Genomic DNA, 23,250 nt, shown 5'->3' with positions numbered 1-23,250 from the left:
AGATAATGGAGTTAACCAAACTACCATAGAAATTGTATTTTTAGATTACATAGTCTATGCGCACACTTTACTTCTCTCACACAACCAAAATCTAGGAAATGCATACGGACAATGGTTGATATTATGAAAAAAGTCAGTATTGAAAAAGTCTCCACAAATGCAGTAGAAAGTTGGCCATACATATTAATGTCGGTTAATGCTGCCATTTTCAGCAGGATAAGGCAACACTATAATTTCTCTCTAATTTTTTGGCAGAAACCCTTGAGTTGGTCAGGCTGGATTTTCCAAGTGTACAGCTATGACTTTCCACAAAGATAAACAATGTGAGAGGCGTCTAGCTGCCATTCCTGCTTAGAGCCGGTCTACTTAACTATATCGTAAGACTCGGATCACCATATTATTTCCCTCCTGTTTTACTTAAAAAAAAAGACTAAAAAGGTAACACAGACCCGAGATATGGTCATGTATCTAGGCCTCAAGGTTATGTTTATTAGATGCACCAGCACAAAGCTGCAGTTTGTTGGAACGTGCCCTAATGGGGAGATTGCCGATGTTGACTGTTCTACGCGCATGGCCAGCATAATTTAACACGTCGTACGTAGTTAACTAATAATCATTACAGACAAGGTTTAGATAATTCAGGTCAACCACCTCGCCTAGCTGTTTGGAAAAACTTAGCTCCCAGTGCTGTCAGGACATGCTGGGAGTTGTAGTTTCTTCCTATATGGAGAGCCACAGGTTGCAGACCACCAGTATAAGTTCTGACTCTTGTTTCACATTTCTGGATTATTTTAAGAACATATTCATAGTGGTATTTTCCTTGTATTCGCATCAAAACTGCAAACACTAAAATTTCAAAGCCGCACTACTCTAGAAAAAAAAGTTTTTTTCAGTCCAATTCTCTTTGAGTTACTGTAATACCAATATTTGATCTTCCACCAGACATTTTCTTAGAGGTCCAAGCAAGTTTAAAGATCCGGAACCATCCAGCTGTCTGAGCAATGAATTTCTTAGAATGTAAAAGTTCCTATAGCCAGCGTGTCTGGTTCTTAATGTGAGTGGCTCAATACAGATTGATAACATTGGAGGACACAGGAAAATAGAGGTAAGATGAGGAGTGTATATCTATACACTGCGGTCATATAATGTAGTAAGGGATTCGTACAAACTTTTTATATATATATGTAACAGTAAATGATTATATATTGTAACAGTATCGTAACATTTTTGTTGTGGCTGGTAACAAGGCTCCTATATAGAGATTATAAATGGTTTCTATTCTATCGTCACAAAATTATACGTTGACAATCTTTGAGAAATATAAAAATTGAAAATAAAAAAAAAAGTGTGTGTGTAATAATTGTCAGTATGTGTAATGTACAATGGGCCACAAGTGAATCTCTGTAGAGGGCACAGTACTTGGTGTGAACGGCGATTGTAAATCTGGAAAAGAAAACAAACAAACATTACACATTGATCTTATGAATTGAAAGCAATTGTAACACCAAAAGAGATGGCGCTTTACCATTACACATGGTCTTCTCCCTGTCTCTGGATCTGCATTTGAGCCTGCATCCTTGCAATCATTTCTTGCATGCGTCGAAGCTGTAATGCATTTAAATAATTAGCTTTTATATGAATATGGCCAGGGGCAAAAAACAAACGACTTTATACAAAGGCTTTGTCCGGTCGCTAAAAATTGAGGGCCTATCCTCTGTGTAGGCCATCAATATCTGATGGGTTGGGGTCCAACTCCCAGGACCCCCACAATAAGCTGTTTTAAAGGGAGCGCAGTGCGCATCCGAGCACCGCTTCCTCTTAATTTCCCTTACTTGCTCACACTGTAAATCACCGACACGGCCGTAGCGGCGGTTCACAGTATTACAGTGTTGGCTCATTCACTTCAATGAGAGAAGGTTGTAATACTGTGAACCCCCGCTACGGCCGTGTCGGCGATTAACAGTGTGAGCAGTGACCGGAATGAAGGGGACAAGTGCTGCACCCCCTTCAAAACAGCTGATCGGCGGGGCTCCTGGGAGCAGACCCGGACCCATCAGCTAAATTGACGAAAAAATACAAAAAGTTATGGCTCTCAGAACATGACGACAAAACATATATTTTTTTTTAGCAAATAGTTTATTTTTAAAAGTGGTAAAACATAAAACAAAAACATATAAACTTAGTATCGCCGTAATTCAATCAACCTGTAGAATAAGGTACACATGTAGTTTTTACCACCTGATGGACTCTGTAAAAACAAAACCCCCCAAAAAATGGCGTAAGAGTTTATTTTTTCCAATTCTACCCCACAAATAATTTTTTTACAGCTTCCCAGTACATTATGCGGTACAATACGTGGTGCCGAGACAAAACTACAACTTGTCCTGCAAACCCCCCCCCACCCCCCCAAAAAAAGGATACAAAAACGCCACAAACTAAAAACGCTGTGTATGTAGGCTTTCACATATTTTACCATAAACATTAAAGTACTATCTGGCCGCAGCATTGTTTGTGGAAGAAAAATGCGCAAATAAGCCGCATCTTTTATGCAGTGACAAAAAATAAAAAATTAGCGCTAGTCGGCAACACACCTGCTGCTATGATGCCAATGCATGGGGACGAGAAATCATGGGTCATTGCTCCTTTTAAACCTTTCAGGACCAGACTAATTTTCGTTTTTATGCTTTTGTTTTTTACCCCTCGCCTTCAAAAGGTTATAACTTATTTTTTCGTGGACACAGCCATATGAGGGCTTACTTTTTACGGTACCAGTTGTATTTTATAATGGTACTATATAATATTATGCATGATGTACTGGGAAGCTGGAAAAAGAAAACCTCAGAATGGGGTGGAATTGGAAAAAAACAAACAAACCAGCAGTTCCACCATTTTCTTATGGGTTTAGCTTTTAGTGTTCACTGTACGGTGAAAATTACACATTACCCTTATTCTGCGGGTCAGTACGATCACGGTGATACTAAATTTATATATAGTTTTTGTTATATTTTAGTACATTAAATGTTTACTTTTTTTTTTTGAAAGAAACAAAACATTTTTTGCATCGCCATATTCTGACCCTCATAACTTTATATTTCTGTGTACAGAGCTGTGTAAGGCATCTTTTTGTATATGGAAATAAGTAGATTTTATTAACAACATTTCGGGGGATGTCTGGCATTTCGATCACTTGCATTTTGGGGGGTGGGGTTAAGCTGCAAAAAGCCCCCAACAAACTGAAACCTTTTTGACCTTTTTTCCCGCTACAATGTTCACCGTACTGAAAAAATATTTTTAGAGTTCAGGCGTTTTTGGAAGCGGGGATACCTAATGAGTTAGATTTTTTTTTTAAAAGGTTTTATTTATTTTTTTGAGCAGACAAAGAATGGACAGAGGCAGCACTTCCAAAAAGAGCAAGAGCTATTTATTCACCCATGCGACGTTTCAGTCCAACTGGACTTTTTTCAAGCTTGAAAAAAGTCCAGTTGGGCTGGGTTCACACGAGCACATTAACGTCCGTAATGGACGGACGTATTTCGGCCGGAAGTCCCGGACCGAACTCAGTGCAGGGAGCCGGGCTCCTAGCATCATAGTTATATACGATGCTAGGAGTCCCTGCCTCTCTGCAGGACAACTGTCCCGTACTGTAATCATGTTTTCAGTATGGGACAGTAGTTCCACGGAGAGGCAGGGACTCCTAGCATCGTATATAACTATGATGCTAGGAGCCCGGCTCCCTGCACTGTGTTCGGTCCGGTACTTGCGGCCGAAATACGTCCGTCCATTACGGACGTAATTAGTGTGTGTGCACATACCCTTGGACTGAAACGTCGCATGGGTGAATAAATAGCTCTTGCTCTTTTTGGAAGTGCTGCCTCTGTCCATTCTTTGTCTGCTTGATATCCAGGACCGCGGACCAGGTCTTATTGAGGCGTGCACCCACTTGCAGTCCAGTGCTGTGGAATCTTTTCGTTTTGTGTTATTTATTTTTTTAACACATTGTACTTTAACCCCTTCCCGACATTTGACGTACATGTACGTCATGGAAATCATTGACTTCCCGCAAAATGCCGTACATGTACGTCAAATGTTTGGCACCGGCTCAGAAACTGAGCCGGTGCCATCATCACCGGATCTCAGCTGTATCTTACAGCTGACATCCGACTGTAACGGCGGGGACCGAAATTAGCTTCGATCCCCGCCATTAACCCCTTAAGTGCAGCGCTCAAACGCGATCGCTGCACTTAAGGTGTTTGCAGCTCATCGGAGCCCCAGCAATGAAATTGCCGGGGTTCCGGTGGCTGCAATGGCAACCGGAGGCCTAATACTCGCCTCCCGGTCTGCCTAGCACCGAAGCCGGTCAAGATCCGCCCGGCGGCGGAGCCTGATCGGCTTCCGTAGCTGCCGGCAAGATGGCGCCGGGTCAGGAGCTGATCCGGCATCATCAGCGGTGGATGTCAGCTGTACTGTACAGCTGACATCCACCTGTAACGGCAGGAACCGGAGCTAGCTCCGATCCCTGCCATTAACCCCTTCGATGCAGCAATCGAAAGCGATTGCTGCATCGTAGCGGTTACTAGCAGATCGCCAGCCCTGACAGGCAATCGGGACTGGCGACTGCTGTTATGGCAACAGGAGACACAATGGTCTCCTGCTCTGCCATTACGGAAGCCTATTAGGCCCCGCCGGGAGGCGAAGCCTAATCGGCTTGCTGTCAGTGAATGACTGACAGATCTAATACATTGCACTACATAGGTAGTGCAATGTATTAGAAAAAAAAAAATCTGACCGTTGGACCTTCAAGTCCCCTAGTGGGACTTGAAGAAAAGTGTAAAAAAAGTGTAAAAAAGTGTAAAAAAGTGTAAAAAAGTGTAAAAAAAAAGTGCAAAAAATAAAAGTTTGAAAACAATAAAAGTTTCAAGTAATCAAATAACACACAATCCCCCTTTTACTCTTATCAAGTCCTTTATTATTGAAAAATAATAATAAACCATATGTATTTGGTATCGCCACGACCATAACGACCTGAGGTATCAAAATATTGTATTATTTATTGCACGCGGTGAACAGCGTAAAAAAAAACGTAAAAACGTTACCAGAGTTTCTGTTTTTTAGTCACTTTGCCCTACAAATATTAGAATAAAAAGTGATCAAAAAGTCGCACGTATCCAAAAATGGTACCTATAAAAACTATAGCTCGTCCCGCAAAAAACAAGCCCTCATACACCTCCGTCGACCAAAAAATTAAAACGTTATGGTTCTCACAACTTTGCGACAGAAAAAAAATACATTCTTTTTACAAAAGTAATTTTATTGTGAAAAAAGTTGTAAAACATAAAAAAATGCTATAAATTAGGTATCGCCGGAATAAAGGTAACATGTAGTTTATAACGCGTGGTGAACGCTGTATAAAAAAACCAAAAAAAGCTGTGCCAGAATTGCATTTTTTTGTTTACCTGGCATCCCAAAAAATAGGATAAAAGGTGATCAAAAAGTCACATGTACCCCAAAATGGTACCAATAATAACTACAGCTCATCCCGCAACAAACCAGCCCTCATACCGCTACGTCTATGAAAAATAAAATTAGTTATGGCTCCAATAAGTCAGGAAATAAAAAAAATATGCAGTTGTGCCCGAGGGGAACATTTCTTCTGTTTGAAGAGGCGATTTATCAAGGACCTAAAATTAGGGAACCAGGAAAGGGAGGGCCCAAACATATCCGCTGGAAGCGACGGTGCCCGTATTATACCAGGACAACACTTCCCAGCAAAATTCCTCAAACTACAAAGGTGCGGAGTGTGGACCAAAAGGGGGATAAGAAATGACACCATTTATCAGTGCGACACTGGCCTGTGCGGAAAGGATTGCTTCACAGCGTAACACACATCTATGGATTATTAATTTTTTTTCATACCACCTGACTATGCCCCTTATATACTCCGCCCCGCTTACATGTACCCCCACATTATAAAACACCAGCAATACTCAAACAAATTTAGTACCAAGCAAAATCCGCTCTCCAAAAGCCAAATGGTGCTCCCTCGGCTCTGAACCCTACAGCGTGCCCAAACAGCAGTTTCCTTCCACATATATGGCATCGTCATACCCGGGAGAACCCTTTTAACAATTTTTGGGGTGTGTGTCTCCAGTGGCATAAGCTTGGCATGACATATTTGCCACTGAATGGCATATCTAGGGAAAAATATTAATTTTTAATTTGCACCATCCGCAGTGCATTCATTTATGGAAAAGACCTGTGGGGTGAAAATCCTCACTACACCTCTTAATAAATGCCTTGAGGGGTGCAGTTTCCATAATGGGGTCACTTCCCAGGGGTTTATTTTTATTATTTCACATCTGAGCCTCTGCAGTTGTGAACCAATACTTTGTAAATCGCCAAATTAGGCCTCCACTCCGCATGGTACTCTTCACTCCTGAGCCCTGTCATATGTCCAGGCAAAAGATTAGGGCCACATGTAGGGTGTTTCTAAAACCGGGAAACACTGCATAATAATTAGAGGGCTGTCTTGTTATGGTGGCACAAGCCGGGCACCACATATTGGCATATCTATGGAAGAAAATCCCATTTTCACTCTGCAACATCGAGTGAACACTAATTTCTACAAAACACCTGCAGGGTTAAAATGCTTACTACACCCCTTGGTAAATGCATTGAGGGGTGTCGTTTCCAAAATGGGGTCACTTCTGGGGGGTTTCCACTGTTTTGGGCCCACAGGCGCCCAGAAACCAATCCAGCAACATCTGCACTCCAAATGGCGGTCCTTTCCTTCTGAGCCCTGCCGTTTGCCCAAACAGCAGTTTATGACCACATATGGGGTATTGCCGTATTCGGGAGAAATTGCTTTACAAATTTTGGGTTCTTTTTTTCCTTTATTTGTTGAGAAAATGAAAAAAATTGCGCTAAAGCTACGTCTTATTGAAGAAAAAGGACTGTTTTTATTTTCACTGCCTAATTCTAATAAATTCTATGAAACGTCTGTGGGGTCAAAATGCTTACTACACCCCTAGATGAATTCCTCAAGAGGTGTAGTTTCCTAAATGGAGTCCCTTTTTGGGCGTTTTCATTGTTTTGTCCCCTCAGCGGCTTTGCAAATGTGACATGGCTTCCGCAAACCATTCCTGCTAAATGTGATCTCAAAAAGCCAAATAGTGCTGTTTCCCTTCTAAGCCCTGCCGTGTGTCCAAACAGCCGTTTATTACCACATGTGGGGTATTGTTTTACTCGGGAGAAATTGCTTTACAAATTTAGTGGTGCTTTTTCTCCTTCAGTCCTTCTGGAAATGAGAAAAAATTAGCTAAACCTAGATTTTTTTTGAAAAAATGTAGATTATTATTTTCAGGGCCTACTTCCAATATTTTCTGCAAAAAAACTGTGGGGTCAAATCGCTCACTATACCCCTAGATAATTTCCTCAATGGGTGTAGTCTCCAAAATGGGGTCACTTGTGGGGGGTTTCCACTGTTTTGTCCCCTCAGGGGCTTCGTAAATGTGACATGGCCTCCGCAAACCATTCCTGCTAAATGTGGACTCCAAAAGCCAAATGGCGCTCTTTCCCTTCTAAGCCCTGCCGTGTGTCCAAACAACCGTTTATTACCACATGTGGGGTATTGTTTCACTCGGGAGAAATTGCTTTACAAATTTTACGGTGCTTTTTCTCCTTCAGTCCTTGTGGAAATGAGAATAAATTAGCTAAACCTACATTTTCTTTGAAAAAATGTAGATTATCATTTTCACAGCCTACTTCCAATAATTTATGCAAAAAACCTGTGGGGTCAAAACGCTCACTATACCCCTAGATAATTTCCTCAATGGGTGTAGTTTCCGAAATGGGGTCACTTGTGGGGGGTTTCCACTGTTTTGTCCCCTCAGGGGCTTTGTAAATGTGACATCGCCTCTCAAACCATTCCTGCTAAATTTGAGCTCCAAAAGCCAAACGGCGCTCTTTCCCTTCTAAGCCCTGCCGTGTGTCCAAATATCCATTTATTACCACATGTGGGTAGTGTTTTACTCGGGAGAAATTGCTTTACAAATTTTGCGATGCTTTTTCTCCTTTAGTCCTTGTGGAAATGAGAAAAAAAAATCGCTAAACCTACATTTTCTTTGAAGAAATGTTGATTTTAATTTTCACGGCCTACTTCCAATAATTTCTGTAAAAAACCTGTGCGGTCAAAATGCTCACTACACCACTAGATAATTTCCTTGAGGTGTCTAGTTTCCCAGATGGGGTCACTTTTGGGGGATTTTCACTGTTTTGGCACCGCAAGAGCCCTTCAAACCTGACATGGTGCCTAAAATATATTCTAACAAAAATAAGGCCCCAAAATCCACTAGGTGCTCCTTTGCTTCTGAGGCCGGTGCGTCAGTCCAGTAGCACGCTACGGCCACATGTGGGATATTTCCTAAAACTGCAGAAACTGGGCAACAAATATTGAGTTGCATTTCTCTGGTAAAACCTTCTGTGTTATAAAAAAAATTGTATTCAAAATTTATTTCTGCAAAAAAATATGAAATTTGTAAATTTCACCTCTACTTTGCTTTAATTCCTGTGAAATGTGTAAAGGGTTAAGACATTTTCTAAATGCTGTTTTGAATACTTTGAGGGGTGAAGTTTTTAAAATGGGGTGACTTTTGGGGGGTTTCTAATATAGAAGGCCCTCAAAGCCACTTCACAACTGAACTGGCCCCTGTAAAAATAGCCTTTTGAAATTTTCTTGAAAATGTGAGAAATTGCTGCTAAAGTTCTAAGCCTTGTGATGTCATAGAAAAATAAAAGGATGTTCAAAAAGCGATGCCAATCTAAAGTAGACATATGGGGGATGTTAATTAGCAACAATTTTGTGTGGTATTACCATCTGTCTTACAAGCAGATACATTTAAATTGAGAAAAATGCTAATTTTTGCAATTTTTCACTATATTTTCGTGTTTTTCACAATTAAATACTGAATGTATCGACCAAATTTTACCACTATCTTAAAGTCCAATGTGTCACGAGAAAACAATCTCAGAATCGCCCGGATAGGTGAAAGCATTTCAACGTTATTACCACATAAAGTGAAACATGTCAGATTTGAAAAATGAGGCTCTGTCAGGAAGGTCAAAAGTGGCTAAAGAGGGAAGGGGTTAAAGAGGCTCTGTCACCAGATTTTGCAACCTCTATCTCCTATTGCAGCAGATAGGCGCTGCAATGTAGATTACAGTAACGTTTTTATTTTTAAAAAAACGAGCATTTTTGGCCAAGTTATGACCATTTTTGTATTTATGTAAATGAGGCTTGCAAAAGTCCAACTGGGCGTGTATTATGTGTGTTACATCTGGGCGTGTATTATGTGTGTTACATCTGGGCGTGTATTATGTGCGTACATCGGGGCGTGTTTACTTCTTTTACTAGCTGGGCGTTCTGACGAGAAGTATCAGCCACTTCTCTTCACAACGCCCAGCTTCTGGCAGTGCAGACACAGAGCGTGTTCTCGAGAGATCACGCTGTGACGTCACTCACTTCCTGCCCCAGGTCCTGCATCGTGTCGGACGAGCGAGGACACATCGGCACCAGAGGCTACATTTGATTCTGCAGCAGCATCGGCGTTTGCAGGTAAGTCGATGTAGCTACTTACCTGCAAACGCTGATGCTGCTGCAGAATCAACTGTAGCCTCTGGTGCCGATGTGGCCGACACGATGCAGGACCTGGGGCAGGAAGTGACGTCACAGCGTGATCTCTCGAGAACACGCTCTGTGTCTGCACTGCCAGAAGCTGGGCGTTCTGAAGAGAAGTGGATGATACTTCTCGTCAGAACGCCCAGCTAGTAAAAGTAGTAAAAACGCCCCGATGTACGCACATAATACACGCCCAGTTGGACTTTTGCAAGCCTCATTTGCATAAATACAAAAATGGTCATAACTTGGCCAAAAATGCTCGTTTTTTAAAATAAAAACGTTACTGTAATCTCCATTGCAGCGCCTATCTGCTGCAATAGCAGATAGGGGTTGCAAAATCTGGTGACAGAGCCTCTTTAAGTTAGTGGTAAAATTTATTCGATACATTGTGTTTAATTGTGAAAAATAAATTTTTCTAACTTTAAATGTATCTACTTGTAAAACAGATAATACCACACAAAATAGTCACTAGTTAACATTTCCCATATGTCTACTTTATGTTGGCATGGTTTTTGAAAGTTTTTTTATTTTCCAGTACATTACAAGGCTTATAAATTTAGAAGCAATTTCTCACATTTTCAAGAAAATTTCAAAAGGCGATTTTTTCAAGGACCAATTCAGTTCTGAAGTGGCTTTGGTGGCCTTATATATTAGAAACCCCCTATAAAACACCCCATTTAAAAAAAACTGCACACCTCAAAGTATTCGGAACAGCATTAGAAAGCGCCTTAACCCTTTTGGTGTTTCACAGAAATTAAAGCAAAGTGGAGGTGAAATTTATAAATGTATTTTTGTTTAGCAAAAAATCAGTTTTATAAAAAAAAATTCTGCAACACAGAAGGTTTTACCAGAGAAACGCAACTACATATTTATTGCCCAGATTCTGCAGTTTTTTGAAATATCCCACATGTGGCCCTAGTGTGCTACTGGACTGAAACACAGGCCTCAGGAGAACCTGGTAGATTTTGGGGCCTCCATTTTATTAGAATATATTTTAGGCACCATGTCAAGTTTGAAGAGGTTTTGTGGGGCCAAAACAGTGGAAACCCCCCTCCAACAAAAGATATTTGGCAAACTACACCCTTCAAGGAATTTATCAAGGGGTATAGTGAGCATTTTAACCCCACGTGTTTTTGCTGTATTTAGTTGAATTAAGATATAAAAATGAAAATCTAAATTTCTTCCATTAAAATGCAGAAATCTTCAATATTTACAAGGCATAAAGGAGAAAAATCACCCCAACATTTGAAGAGCAATTTCTCGCGATTATGGCAATACCCCATATGTGGTGATAAACTGCTGTTTAGACCCATGGCAGGGCTCAGAAGGGAAGGAGCATCATTTGGCTTTTGGAATTTAAGTTCTGCTGGAATAGTTTTCGGTACCATGTCGCATTTGCAAAGCCCCTGTGGGAACAAATCAGTGGAATCCACCCAAAAGTGACCCCATTTGGGAAACTACACCTCTGAAGGAATTTATCGAGGGGTATAGTCAGCATTTTGACCTCAGTTTTTTGCTGAATTTAGTGGAATTATGCTGTAAAATAAAAAAAATTCTGATAAAAACGTGGAAATTGTAAGTTTTTACAAGGCAAAAGGGAGAAAAAGCATCCAAAAATTTGGAAAGCAATTTCTCCCAGTTACTGGTAATAAACGGTTTGGAAACACGCCAGGGCTCAGAGGGGAAGAAGAACCATTTGGCTTTCGGAGCTCAAATTTTGCTGGAATGGTTTTCAGGAGCCATGTCGCATTTGGAAAGCCCCTGAGGGACCAAAACAGTGGTAACCCCCAAAAGTGACCTAATTTGGTAAACTAAAGCCCTCAAGGAATTTATCGAAGGGTATAGTGAGCATTTAGACCCCACAGGTTTTTGTGGACTTTAATGGAATTAGGCCTGAAAATGAATATCAACATTTATTCCACTAAATTGTTTTCCACTTTAAATTTTTCATTTACACAAGGGTTAAAGGAGAAAAAGCACCCCAACATTTGTAAAGTAATCTCTCTCGAGTACGGCAATACCCAATATGTGGTAATAAACTGTTTGGATACAAGGCAGGGCTCAGAAAGGCAGGAGCGCTACTTGGCATGCAGATTATACTGGAATGGTTTTTGGGCGACATGTCGCATTTGAAAAACCCCTGCCGGATCTAATCAGTGGAAACCCCCCAAAAGTGACCCCATTTGGGAAGCTACACCCCTAATGGAGTTTATTACTGGGTATAGTGAGCATTTTGACCCCACAGGCTTTTTGCTGAATTTAGTGGGATTATGCTGTTAAATTGAAAAATCTAATTTTTTTCTGACACAACCTGAAAAGTTTCAATTTTTACAAGGAATAAATGAGAAAAAGCGCACCAACATTTGAAAAGCATTTTATTCTGATCACAGCAATACCCCATATTGGATCATAAACTGCGGTTTGGACACACGGCAGGGCTCAGAATGGCAGGAGCGCTATTTGGCATGCAGATTTTGCTAGCCTGGTTTTTAGGAGCTATATTGCATTTGCAAAACCCTGAGGTACCAGAGTACAGTGGAAGCCCCCCAAGAAGAAACCCCATTTTAGAAACTTCACCCCTCAAGGCATTTATCATTTGCCTGGACATATGACAGGGCTCAGAAGTGAAGGGCGCCATGCGAATTTGAGGTCTATTTTGGTGATTTTCACAGCATTGACCCACAATTGCAGAGGCTCTGAGGTCAAATAGTAAAAAAAAACCCAAGTAGTGACCCCTATTTTGGAAACTACACCCCGTAGGGCATATTAAGGGGTGTAGTGAACATTTTGACCCCACAGGTGTTTTTTCATTAGAAATTAATGCGGAGCAGATGGTGCAAAGTGAAAATTGCAATTTTCCACTGATATGCCATTTTAGTGCACAATTTGTTGTGCCCAGTTTGTGCCACCGAAGACAAATACCTCATAAAATGTTAAGCCAGTTTTCCCGGGTATGATGATGCCATATTTGTGGACGTAAACGGCTGTTTGGGCTCGGTGTACGGTTCAGAACGGAGGGAGCACCATTTGGCATTGGCAGCGCAGATTTTGATTGGTAATAATTCTGTTTGGGGTCTTGCTGATATTTCAGTTTATAATGTGGATGCATATGTAAGCTGTGCAGAGAACATCAGGGTATAATAAGAGGGTATAATAATGCGGTAAATAATAATTCAGAGATATGTGGCCAGTGTCGAACTGATAAATGTTGCCCGATCTTATCCGCTTTTGGAACACTGCACATTTTGTGTTGCCATTTTCGTAGAGCCATAACTTTTTTTATTTTTTCTCCTCCGGAGCTGTGTGAGGGCTTATTTGTCGCAGGACAATCTGTAGCATTGGTACCATTTTGGGGTACACACAATTTTTTGATCACTTTTTGTTTCATATTTTGGCAAGCAAGGTGACCAAAAACCAGCAATTTTTTTTTTTTTTACAGTGTTCACCCATGCCTATAAATGACAATTTTATTTTATTCTGCGGGTCGACACTATTACGGCGATACCAAATGTATTTAGTTTTTATCTAAAATCACTTATTTTTTTTCAGTCAAAAAAGCTGCACACGACTGTAAAAAATCTCCAGAATTGCGGACTGTAATACGGTCGGCAATTACGGACCCACCCGGTTCTATTGGCCGTGGACACCTTTTGATATCACTACGAATAGGTGTCCGTGCCGTAGAACCGTGTCGGGAATTATCGAGCATGTCCTACTTTTCGTTTTTTTATGGGGGCGTGCTCCCATACTTTGTATGGGAGCACGACCCAAAAATACGGCCCGTGGCTGCCCACAGTCGCAGACCTAAGGGATTGTTTTTTGCGGGACCGGTTGAAGTTTTTGATCACTTTTTATTCCATGTTTTGGGAGGGGCAGTGATAAAAAAAAAAAAAAAAATCCATTCTGGCGTGGGTTTTTTTCTTTTTGCAGTAAAATACAATTGTCGTTTTATAGTGTGGGTTGTTCTAGGACGTGGTGATACCAAATGTGTACTTTAACGGTTCATTCTTTTCCTATAATAAAAAGTTATCATAGGAAAAAAGGCAGCGTTTGTTTTTATTGACTTGAAATGTTATTAACTTTTTTTTGTTGTCTTGTTTCTTGTTTTGTTTGTTTTTTTGACTTGAAGGCCTGCACCTCTGATCTTTACTCGAAGGCATTGCACTACCCACGTAGCGCAACGCATTAGAGCTGACAGTCATTCACCGACAGCAAGCATATTATGTCCCGTCTCTTGAGGTATGTGGCAAACTATAGGGCCATGGTTAGGCCTCCTGTTGCCATAGTAACAATTGGCATCGCTGCAAACCACTAAAATGCCACAATCTCGTTTGATGGCGGCATCTAAGGGGTTAATGGCAGGGATCGACGCTAGCTTCGTTCCCTGCCATTACAGCACGGTGTCAGCTGTAACATACAGCTGACACCGGAGCGGATGACGCAGGCATAACTCCTGCGTCATCTTTCTTTTGTGGCAGGAAGCCTTTTAGGCCCCGCCACTGGGTGGGACCTAGCAGACTTCCGTACTTGGCAGGCACGAGGCCATGGTTAGGCCTCCAGTCTGCCAGTACAGCCATCGGAACCCCGCGATTTGCATTGCGGTGTTCCGATCTGCTAGGAAACACCATAGATGCAGCACTCGCTTTTGAGCGCTGCATCGAAGGTGTTAAAATCGGCCAGATCGGGGACTAGCTCCGGCCCTGGCCTTGCCCCAGGGTGTCAACTGTAATATACACCGGACACCCGCTGGCGATGGTGCGGGCTCAGCTTCTGAGCCCGTATCAGCAACACAGCTTATCAATACGCGTGTTGTGTTAATCCCTTAAACGACAAAGACGTACTAGTACGTTGGAGGTCGTTAAGGAGTTAACGTAACATCTGGCCGCACTGCTGCATTAACCGCAGCGTGTGATTCCAGCCAAAGGCTCAGACTCAAAAGTTGCAGTGGAAGTAATAGACAAGGCTAAGATCATCTGTGTGGTACTTACCTCGGCTTCCTTCTCCAGGAGTATTTGGTCCTTTGATACTTCCACATTCTCAACTTTGCTGCAATTGAATAATAGACACTCAATAAATATCTGTTCTAAGTCAGAGCATCATATGTAAAACATTTATTAAACCAATAACCGATTCCACTAGGTAAATGCAGTTACCATTGCTTCACAGAATCTCACCAGATTGTACTAGTTACCCGCCCGCTACCAAAATAATACTGACATGGGACGACAGACCACAGCCACACACATTTTCTCCCTAGGTTCTCTCCAGTACTGGTTGCACCATCAGCTTTTATTTTATTTTTGTTTTAAAGCCTGGGATTAGGATTCAGTCAACTGCAGGCCCTTTCCATGTTTTCTAGCAGCTTTCAAAGTTCTGCCGGTTGTTTTTGGAGACACGTCAAACATGGGACCTTTAGTTCTACATGAGGCGTGGAGCTACACGGACTGCGATTCGCGTCTGCAATACCAACCTATATTGTGGTCACTGGCTTTGTACAACGCCTTTGTGCAACTCGGTTATCCCCTTCTAAGGGAGAATATGGTCTGTGAATCAGCAAGTGATGGAGCAAGCTGCAATTTCTTTTCTCTCTACAAAACATAGGTCCATAGATTATCATCGGCTAGGAATGTAGGATTCTTACAATACAGTTTCTAAGTAAATCTGTGTGCCTGTCATCTGAGCTCCCACAATGGACTGTTTTCTGGTAACGGGGAACCAGCAGAATCTTGAATTTAGCAAACATCCTGTAACTTACATTTTGGCTGAGGTAAGTGAAGTAGTTGCAAAGTTTCATGTACATTTTTAACTGAGAGGTTGAAATTTATTTTTCAAAAGAACTTTTTTTTAAAGAAAACCTGTCATTGACATTATATGTCTGGTGTATTCTTGAGCTGCCGCTAGCTCCGCCCACTCTGCTGATTGCCAGATGTCTAGCTATGCACAGTAATAGGGAGACATCTGCCAATCAGTGGCTAGTGGGTGGAGCTAGCGGTAGCTCGTGAATACGCCAGACTCCTCTCTGGCAGCGCTGCCAGAGCTCTGAAGGTAAGTTCTCATAAAAGGGTTCACATTAGCACATTAGTGACACTGATGAAATCAGTGTGTCTGTCTCTACATTATACTGCCCTCAGGTTTTAAAACGGTCCCCTTGTCTAGAGGTTTAAAGGTGTCTCTCCAAAAGGAACACACATGTCTTACGTGCCTTGTATTTCTGCGGTGTGGAAGTCTCCCTAAATTTTGTTGTAAAATTAAATGCTGTTAAAGGGGTTATGTGGGGAGCGAGAAGTATTAACAGTGTACTCATTGCAGTAAACGCGCTAATAAACGTCCCGGTCACCCGTCGAGTGGATTATGAGATTTTGATTTTTAGCGTTGGCCGAGGACCGGAAGTCTAGTTGCATAGTCTTCCTTCATGACGACACAACTCTTGTCGTGTGACCGGCCCCGCTGTACTCTATGTACAAGCAGTAACTACGTAGGATTACTGAGATATATAGATACACATACATACACAAAGCACATATGTTACGTGTAATTGCACAGGACAGCGTCCATTACAAAAGGTTTGCCACCCCACTAACACTTTATCTTAGCGGAGGTTCAAGTCTTCTTGGCCTTTTGGCGGTTATGTTACCCATCAAAAATATTAACTTTAATTCAATTCCCCATGTAAAATAAAAGTAGATTTACAATTTACACTGTGTACAAATAATAGTTGTGTCAAAAACACAAGATACATTGGCGTTCGTGGTAGGGTCCACGTTTTCTGCTGCGGCCAAAATCTTTGTCCACCTTCTACATCTACCTGCGGTGGACACGCATGTGCAGCAGTTTCCCCTCTCGCTCTTCCCCTGCCCACTGATCTACCAGTGAAGCGGCCCAGTGTCTTCTCTTATTGCTCTTCTACACTTGTCAACGAAGAATCGGAGCATTCTCCTACACTGGACTTGCGGCGCAGACCAGATTTCAGCGGCACTTATGTGTGCCAGTCAGCAGGGACTCTGACAGTACTACTACTACAAAGCACTGGGAAGCAAAGGGGAGGGGGTTGGGGGCGTAAAAAGAGGCTCTGTCACCACATTATAAGTGGCCTATATTGTACATGATGTGATCGGCGCTGTAATGTAGGTGATAGCAGTGCTTTTTATTTAGAAAAATTATCATTTTTGACGGAGTTATGACCTATATTAGCTTTATGCTAATGAGTTTCTTAATGAACAACTAGGCGGGTTTTACTTTTTGGCCAAGTGGGCGTTGTACAGAGGAGTGTATGACGCTGACCAATCAGCGTCATACACTTCTCCCCATTCATTTACACAGCACATAGCGATATAGCTATATCGCTATGTGCAGCCACATACACAAACACTAACATTACTGCAGTGTCCTGACAGTGAATATACATTATCTCCAGCCAGGACGTGATATGTATTCAGAATCCTATCACTTCTGTAGCGTCTGTGTGATATTTACAGCAAGGCAAGCGTAATCTCGCGAGATTACGATGTAACCGGTCATTTCAAACGAGATTACGCTTGCTTTGCTGTAAATATCACACAGACGCTACAGAAGTGACAGGATTCTGAATCCATATCACGTCCTGGCTGGAGGTAATGTCTATTCATTGTCAGGACACTGCAGTAATGTTAGTGTTTGTGTATGTGGCTGCACATAGCGATATAGCTATATCGCTATGTGCTGTGTAAATGAATGGGGAGAAGTGTATGACGCTGATTGGTCACTGATTGGTCAGCGTCATACACTCCTCTGTACAACGCCCACTTGGCCAAAAAGTAAAACACGCCCAGTTGTACATTAAGAAACTCATTAGCATAAAGCTAATATAGGTCATAACTCCGTCAAAAATGATCGTTTTTCTAAATAAAAAACACAGCTGTAATCTACATTACAGCGCCGATCACATCATGTATAATATAGGGCACTTATAATGTGGTGACAGAGCCTCTAAGTAAAATAGGCGTTTGACTAGCAGCTATCTATTGTGTAAAGCCAGTTTTACAACAGGTTGTAAATTGATGGGGTGGACTACCAGCTGATTTGAAGCCCACAGTATCTTAGCAATGCTGCAAGACAATAATAACTCCTACCCAAACCAATGTTTTTCTATCAGTGATCAAGAAATACTGCCACCACACAACACCCCTTATAGTTTCAGTTATACTGATTTCCATAAGAACAATTCAGATTAGCAGCTGAATTTGTGCAAAAACTCACAAATTTGAAGTTTGCAAACATGCAATAAAAATCACAAGACCAAGAAGATGCCGGTTTCCATAAGGCTATGTTTACACTGATTTGGCAGGGCACGTTTGGAGTATACGTTGAACGTATCCATAACCTATAATGGACTGCACGTATCCCAAAAAAAGTGTCATTTGTCATGCATCTGGCCGGTATGCCTGCGCATTCCTTTATTCAACTGTATTGGAAAGCTTAGTGGACTACAATAACCTTTCCATTATCTGCATGAGTAATACAGTAAAATGGTGTGGAAGTCCTACAGTATTTTAGCATGAAATATGCAAATAACAATGTTATACTACTCCCTAGAACGCTAATATCGTACCTGGAACCACCTCTTTTGAGCCTCTCTGAGCGGAAATTTTCATAATGCAGATCTTGAGTTACTTCTTGCAGATCCTGCATGTGCGTGCTGTGAAAACATACGAGAACCTATCATATCACAATCAATAGAAAAGTAGTAAATAAACGTAGAAATGAAATCTCTTCAATATTCTTTAAAAAAAAAGTCAAGGAACTATAACTTGGCATAGTTTTGAATCTTAATGTACACCAAAGAAGGCCCTGTCATAAATTACTTCTATGTATATTTACACATGGCAGATTTGTAAAAAAAAAACGCACCGGCAGGAAAAATTGTGGTGGACAAAAAACACTGACATAAGAAATGACAGGTGTGAAAATTCACAGCTACTCTTACATAAGCATTGTCCTCAACTTCAGGAAGTCATTATGTTCTGGGTTTTCCACTTCAACAACTCCCCATGGATACAGTCGACCTCGGACCTTTTTACCTTTGGCTTCAATGAGCTGGTTGGAACCAACAACAGAGAAGGGAATACTGGCCTAAAAAAACAAGACAGCAAGATTATAGCAAGCATAGAAGTTAAAGGGAAGATGTCATAAAATTTATGTTATCATATTACAAGCAATATGATAAAAAAAACAAAAAAAAAACATTTGTGTTCTCATGTTCTACATTTTACTTTGTTCTTACTTTTACTTCTCGGGGTTGCCATTTTTTTTCATCTCTGTATGTGTCGATTAACGACACATACAGAGATGGAATACGGCACATACAACCCCATAGAGAATGCGAACGGGAGCCGTTCCATTTACTGCAGCGTACACCGGCTGTGTGGGAACGGAGCATGCGCCTCTCCCACGCAGACCAAAACGAAGCTCGTTCGCAGAGCGAAATCCGGCGCCATTTTCATGTGGACCGGAAGCTGTTGCCGGACAGTATGACGACGACTTCCAGCCATATGTTCAAGGAAGCGAAGACGCAAGGCATAGGAGCGGAGGCGGCAGGAGCAGGTAACTTATGTTCGTGTATGTGATGTGTGTATTATGTTCGTGTTATACTGTCTGCTGAGCACTGTAGCGAATCCTCCTACACTGTGCAGTCGCTCAGAAAATGGCAGCACACAGTGTAGGAGGTTTGAAGATTCAAACCCCTCCTTCTCCTGGCACTAGCCAGAATAAGGGAGGGCGGATTGTGTGTCTACCCTAAATTTGCACCATAAAGCAATGAGGTTGCTTTACCACATAGACCATGCTGTAATTTTGGGAACTGCTCCCTCTAGTGGGCAAAACATGGAAATGTTATAAATGATCTAATTTATAATATTTCCTGACTTGTGAAAAAATTTAAAACAAATGTGTAAATCACTTAAATAATAATTGTTTAAACTAAAAAAAATAAAAAAATTTCTAGCAACACATTCCGTTTAATTTTGACCAGATAGTGTGCAGAATTTCACAATATGAGTAGCAATGGTTATAGGCAAATATGGCAGCCAGCTAAATATTAACGATTCACTAAGCTGTCTGTAGACACAAACTTTAAGCGGTCACACACAAATGACCAAACAGGTGTCCACTGTACTTCGGGTTAATAGCATTATAAGTACTTATAGCCATGCGGGGGAAAAAAAAAAACAAAAAACAAACAAACCCCCCCCCCCCCCAAACACGTTTTTATACCATGTTAGGCCCTGTTCACATCTGTCATGGGTTCCGTTTAGAACAGAAGCCACAGCGCAGAGTCGATCTGTTTATCTCCGGACAGACACAATTGGCTTACAATGGGGTTCGTCAGGTTCCTTCGAGGTGGCCATCGTTTTGATGGGATAAATAGATTGGCATTCAGCGCTACCTTTTACCCTCAAATTTGAGAGTCTGCAACAGGAGCCTCCAATGTACTAGTTCTTCTCAATGAATTAGAATATCAAAAAGTTAATTTATTTCAGTAATTCAATTCAAAAAGTGAAACTCATATATTATATAGATTCATTACACACAGAGTGATCTATTTTCTTTTAATGTTGATGATTATGGATAACCGTTCATGAAAACCCAGAGCTTAGTGTCTCAGAAAATCAGATTACATAAACCCAATTTCAAAAAAGATTAATACCGAAATATTTGCCTACTCAAAAGTATGTACAGTATATGCCCTCAATACTTGGTCGGGGCTCCTTTTCCATGAATTACTGCATCAGTGCGGCGTGGCATGGAGGCGATCAGCCTGTGGCACTGCTGAGGTGATATGGAAGCCCAGGTTACTTTGATAGCGGCCTTCAGCTCGTCTGACACTGGACCAACACCAGCAGATGACAATGCCCACCAAACCATCACTGACTGTGGAAATATATATTGTATATAATTGTCAGTAGGCCTACATTTCTGTATTAAAAATAATTTTTGAAATAGGGCTTAGAAAATTTGAATATTACATGAGACACTAAATTCTCAGTTTATTAACTGATCTATTTCCAGCATTTTTTTTTTTAAATTTTAATGTTGATGATTATGGCGAACACTCGGTGTGTAATGAACCTATATATTATAGTTGTTTCACTTCTTGAATTACTGAAATAACTTTTTGATGATATTCTAATTTATTTAATTGAGAAGGACTAGTAGATGTGAACATAGCCTTAAAGGGTTATTCCCAACTCAAACATTTAGGACGTATCCTGTGGATATAAATGTCTGATAGATGCGGGTCCCAACTCTGAACCCGCACCTACAGTAGTGTTAAAAAAAAAAAGCAGTGAGTTTAAAGAGGCTCTGTCACCAGATTATAAGTGCCCCATCTCCTACATAATGTGATCGGCGCTGTAATGTAGATAACAGCAGTGGTTTTTATTTTGAAAAACAATAATTTTTGAGCAAGTTATGAGATATTTGAAATTTATGCTAATGACTTTCTTAACCCCTTCCCGCTCCTGGACGTACTATTAGGTCATGGCAGCTGTATCGTTCGCGATCCATGACCTAATAGTACGTCTCGGGAGTAACGGCCGTTTCGGCCGTCCTCCCGACACATACAGGAGCTGTGACAGCTGCTGTCTAGTACAGCAGCTGTCACAGCTCCTACAGCGGGGACTGATCGCTGTGTCCCCGCTGATTAACCCCTTAAAAGCCACGTTCTATAGAGATCGCAGGGGTTAAGCTGCCATCGCCAGCCTGCTACGCGATAACGGCCGGCGATGGTGACTATGGCAACCGGACACCAAACAATGGCGTCCGGCTATGCCATAGACTGAAGCCTACTGGGTCCTGACAACGTCAGGACCCACTATGCTTGCTGTCAGTGAGTAGCTGACAGTTCTAATACACTGCACTACGCATGTAGTGCAGTGTATTAGAATAGCGATCTGGGCCTCCTGCCCTTAAGTCCCCTAGTGGGACAAAGTAATAAAGTAAAAAAAAAAGATGTGAAAAATAAAAAAATAAAATTTTTAAAAGTATTAAAAGTAAAAATCCCCCTTTTCCCTTATCAGTCATTTATTATTAATAAAAATATATAAACAAATAAACTATACATAATTGGTATCGCCGCGTCCGTAACGGCCTGAACTACAAAATTATTTCGTTATTTATCCCGCACGGTGAACGCCGTAAAAGAAAATAATAAACCGTACCACAATCACAATTGTTTGGTCACTTCACCTTCCAAAAAATGGAATAAAAAGAGATCAAAAAGTCGCACGTACCGAAAAATGGTCCTGATCAAAACTACAGTTCGTTACGCAAAAAACAAGTCCTCGCACAGCTTTATTGATTGAAAAATAAAAACGTTATGGCTCTTAGAATAAGGTAACACAAAAAGTGAATGATTGTTTACAAAACTTATTTTATTGTGCAAACGCCATAAGACATAAATAAAAACTATAAACATCTGGTATCGCCGTAATCGTATCGCCCCGCAGAATAAAGTGAATATGTCATTTATAGCGCACGGTGAACGCTGTGAAAAAATTGAATAGAAAAACAATAGTAGAATTGCTGTTTTTTAGTTACCGCGCCACTTAAAAATAGAATAAAAACTGATCACAAAGTCGCATGCACCCCAAGAAAACTACAATGGATTCCTCAAGGGGTCTAGTTTCCAAATTGGGGTCACTTTTGGGAGGTTTCCAATGTTTTGGCACCACAAGACCTCTTCAAACCGGACATGGTGCCTAATAAAAAAGAGGCCTCAAAATCCACTAGGTGCTCCTTTGCTTCGGAGGCCGGCGCTTCAGTCCATTACCGCACTAGGGCCACATGTGGGATATTTCTCAAAACTGCAGAATCTGGGCAATAAATATTAAGTTGCGATTCTCCGATAAATCTTTTTGTGTTATAAAAAAAATGGTATAAAAAGGATTTTCTGACAAAAAAATATATATATGTAGATTTCACCTCTACTTTGCTCTAAATTTCTGTGAAACACCTAAAGGGTTCATAAACTTTCTAAATGCTGTTGTGAATACTTTGAGGGGTCTAGTTTCTAAAATGGGGTGTTTGATAGGGGTTTCTAATATATGGGCCCCTCAAAGCAACTTCAGAACTGAACTGTAACCTAAAAAAATAAATAAATGAGGCAATACTTCGCTTCTTACATTATACTGATAATGAGCCGTGCCCACCCCGAGATGACCCCAGTTTTGACCGTTTGTATAAACGGAGAGCCCTATTAGACCGTTTCAGTGACCGGTTTTCCCAAGCATTCATCCCCGAGAAGTGTATTTCTATTGATGAGTCCCTGGTACATTTTAAAGGGAGGGTTCAATTTCGGGAGTACCTGCCGGGTAAGAGGGCAAGGTATGGCGTGAAGATGTATAAGCTGTGCGAGAGTGCATCAGGGTATACCTACAGGTTTAGGATATATGAAGGGAAGGACACCAGTATTCAACCCCCAGAATGTCCCCTTTACTGGGAGTTAATGCACCCACTGCTGGACCAGGGTTACCACCTCTACCTGGATCATTTTTATACCAGCGTCCCACTCTTCAACTGCCTCAGCGGTGAGAGCAGGGCAC

The 23,250-nt window shown here is 41.2% G+C and overlaps 1 protein-coding gene across 3 annotated transcripts in view; it reads right to left on the bottom strand.

Moving 5' to 3' along the window:
* Positions 1–439: 439 nt before the first annotated feature.
* The window catches only part of SEPTIN2 (septin 2), an 80,713-nt gene continuing 57,902 nt past the window's right edge, over positions 440–23,250 (bottom strand). For all 3 annotated transcript variants that reach the window (XM_075861377.1, XM_075861376.1, XM_075861378.1), the window contains 5 exons: positions 18,636–18,781; positions 18,261–18,347; positions 14,662–14,719; positions 1,526–1,605; positions 440–1,443 (listed from right to left, as the gene is read on the bottom strand). In XM_075861377.1, coding sequence (XP_075717492.1) covers positions 1,528–1,605; positions 14,662–14,719; positions 18,261–18,347; positions 18,636–18,781 — 369 coding nt within the window. In that variant the 3' untranslated portion in view covers positions 440–1,443; positions 1,526–1,527. The remainder of the gene's footprint in view (positions 1,444–1,525; positions 1,606–14,661; positions 14,720–18,260; positions 18,348–18,635; positions 18,782–23,250) is intronic.

The sequence above is a fragment of the Rhinoderma darwinii genome, chromosome 4, assembly GCF_050947455.1.
Source record: "Rhinoderma darwinii isolate aRhiDar2 chromosome 4, aRhiDar2.hap1, whole genome shotgun sequence".
NCBI lineage: Eukaryota > Metazoa > Chordata > Amphibia > Anura > Rhinodermatidae > Rhinoderma > Rhinoderma darwinii.
The sequence above is the reverse complement of the archived record's forward strand: the minus strand, read 5'-3'. Positions and strand labels throughout refer to the sequence as shown.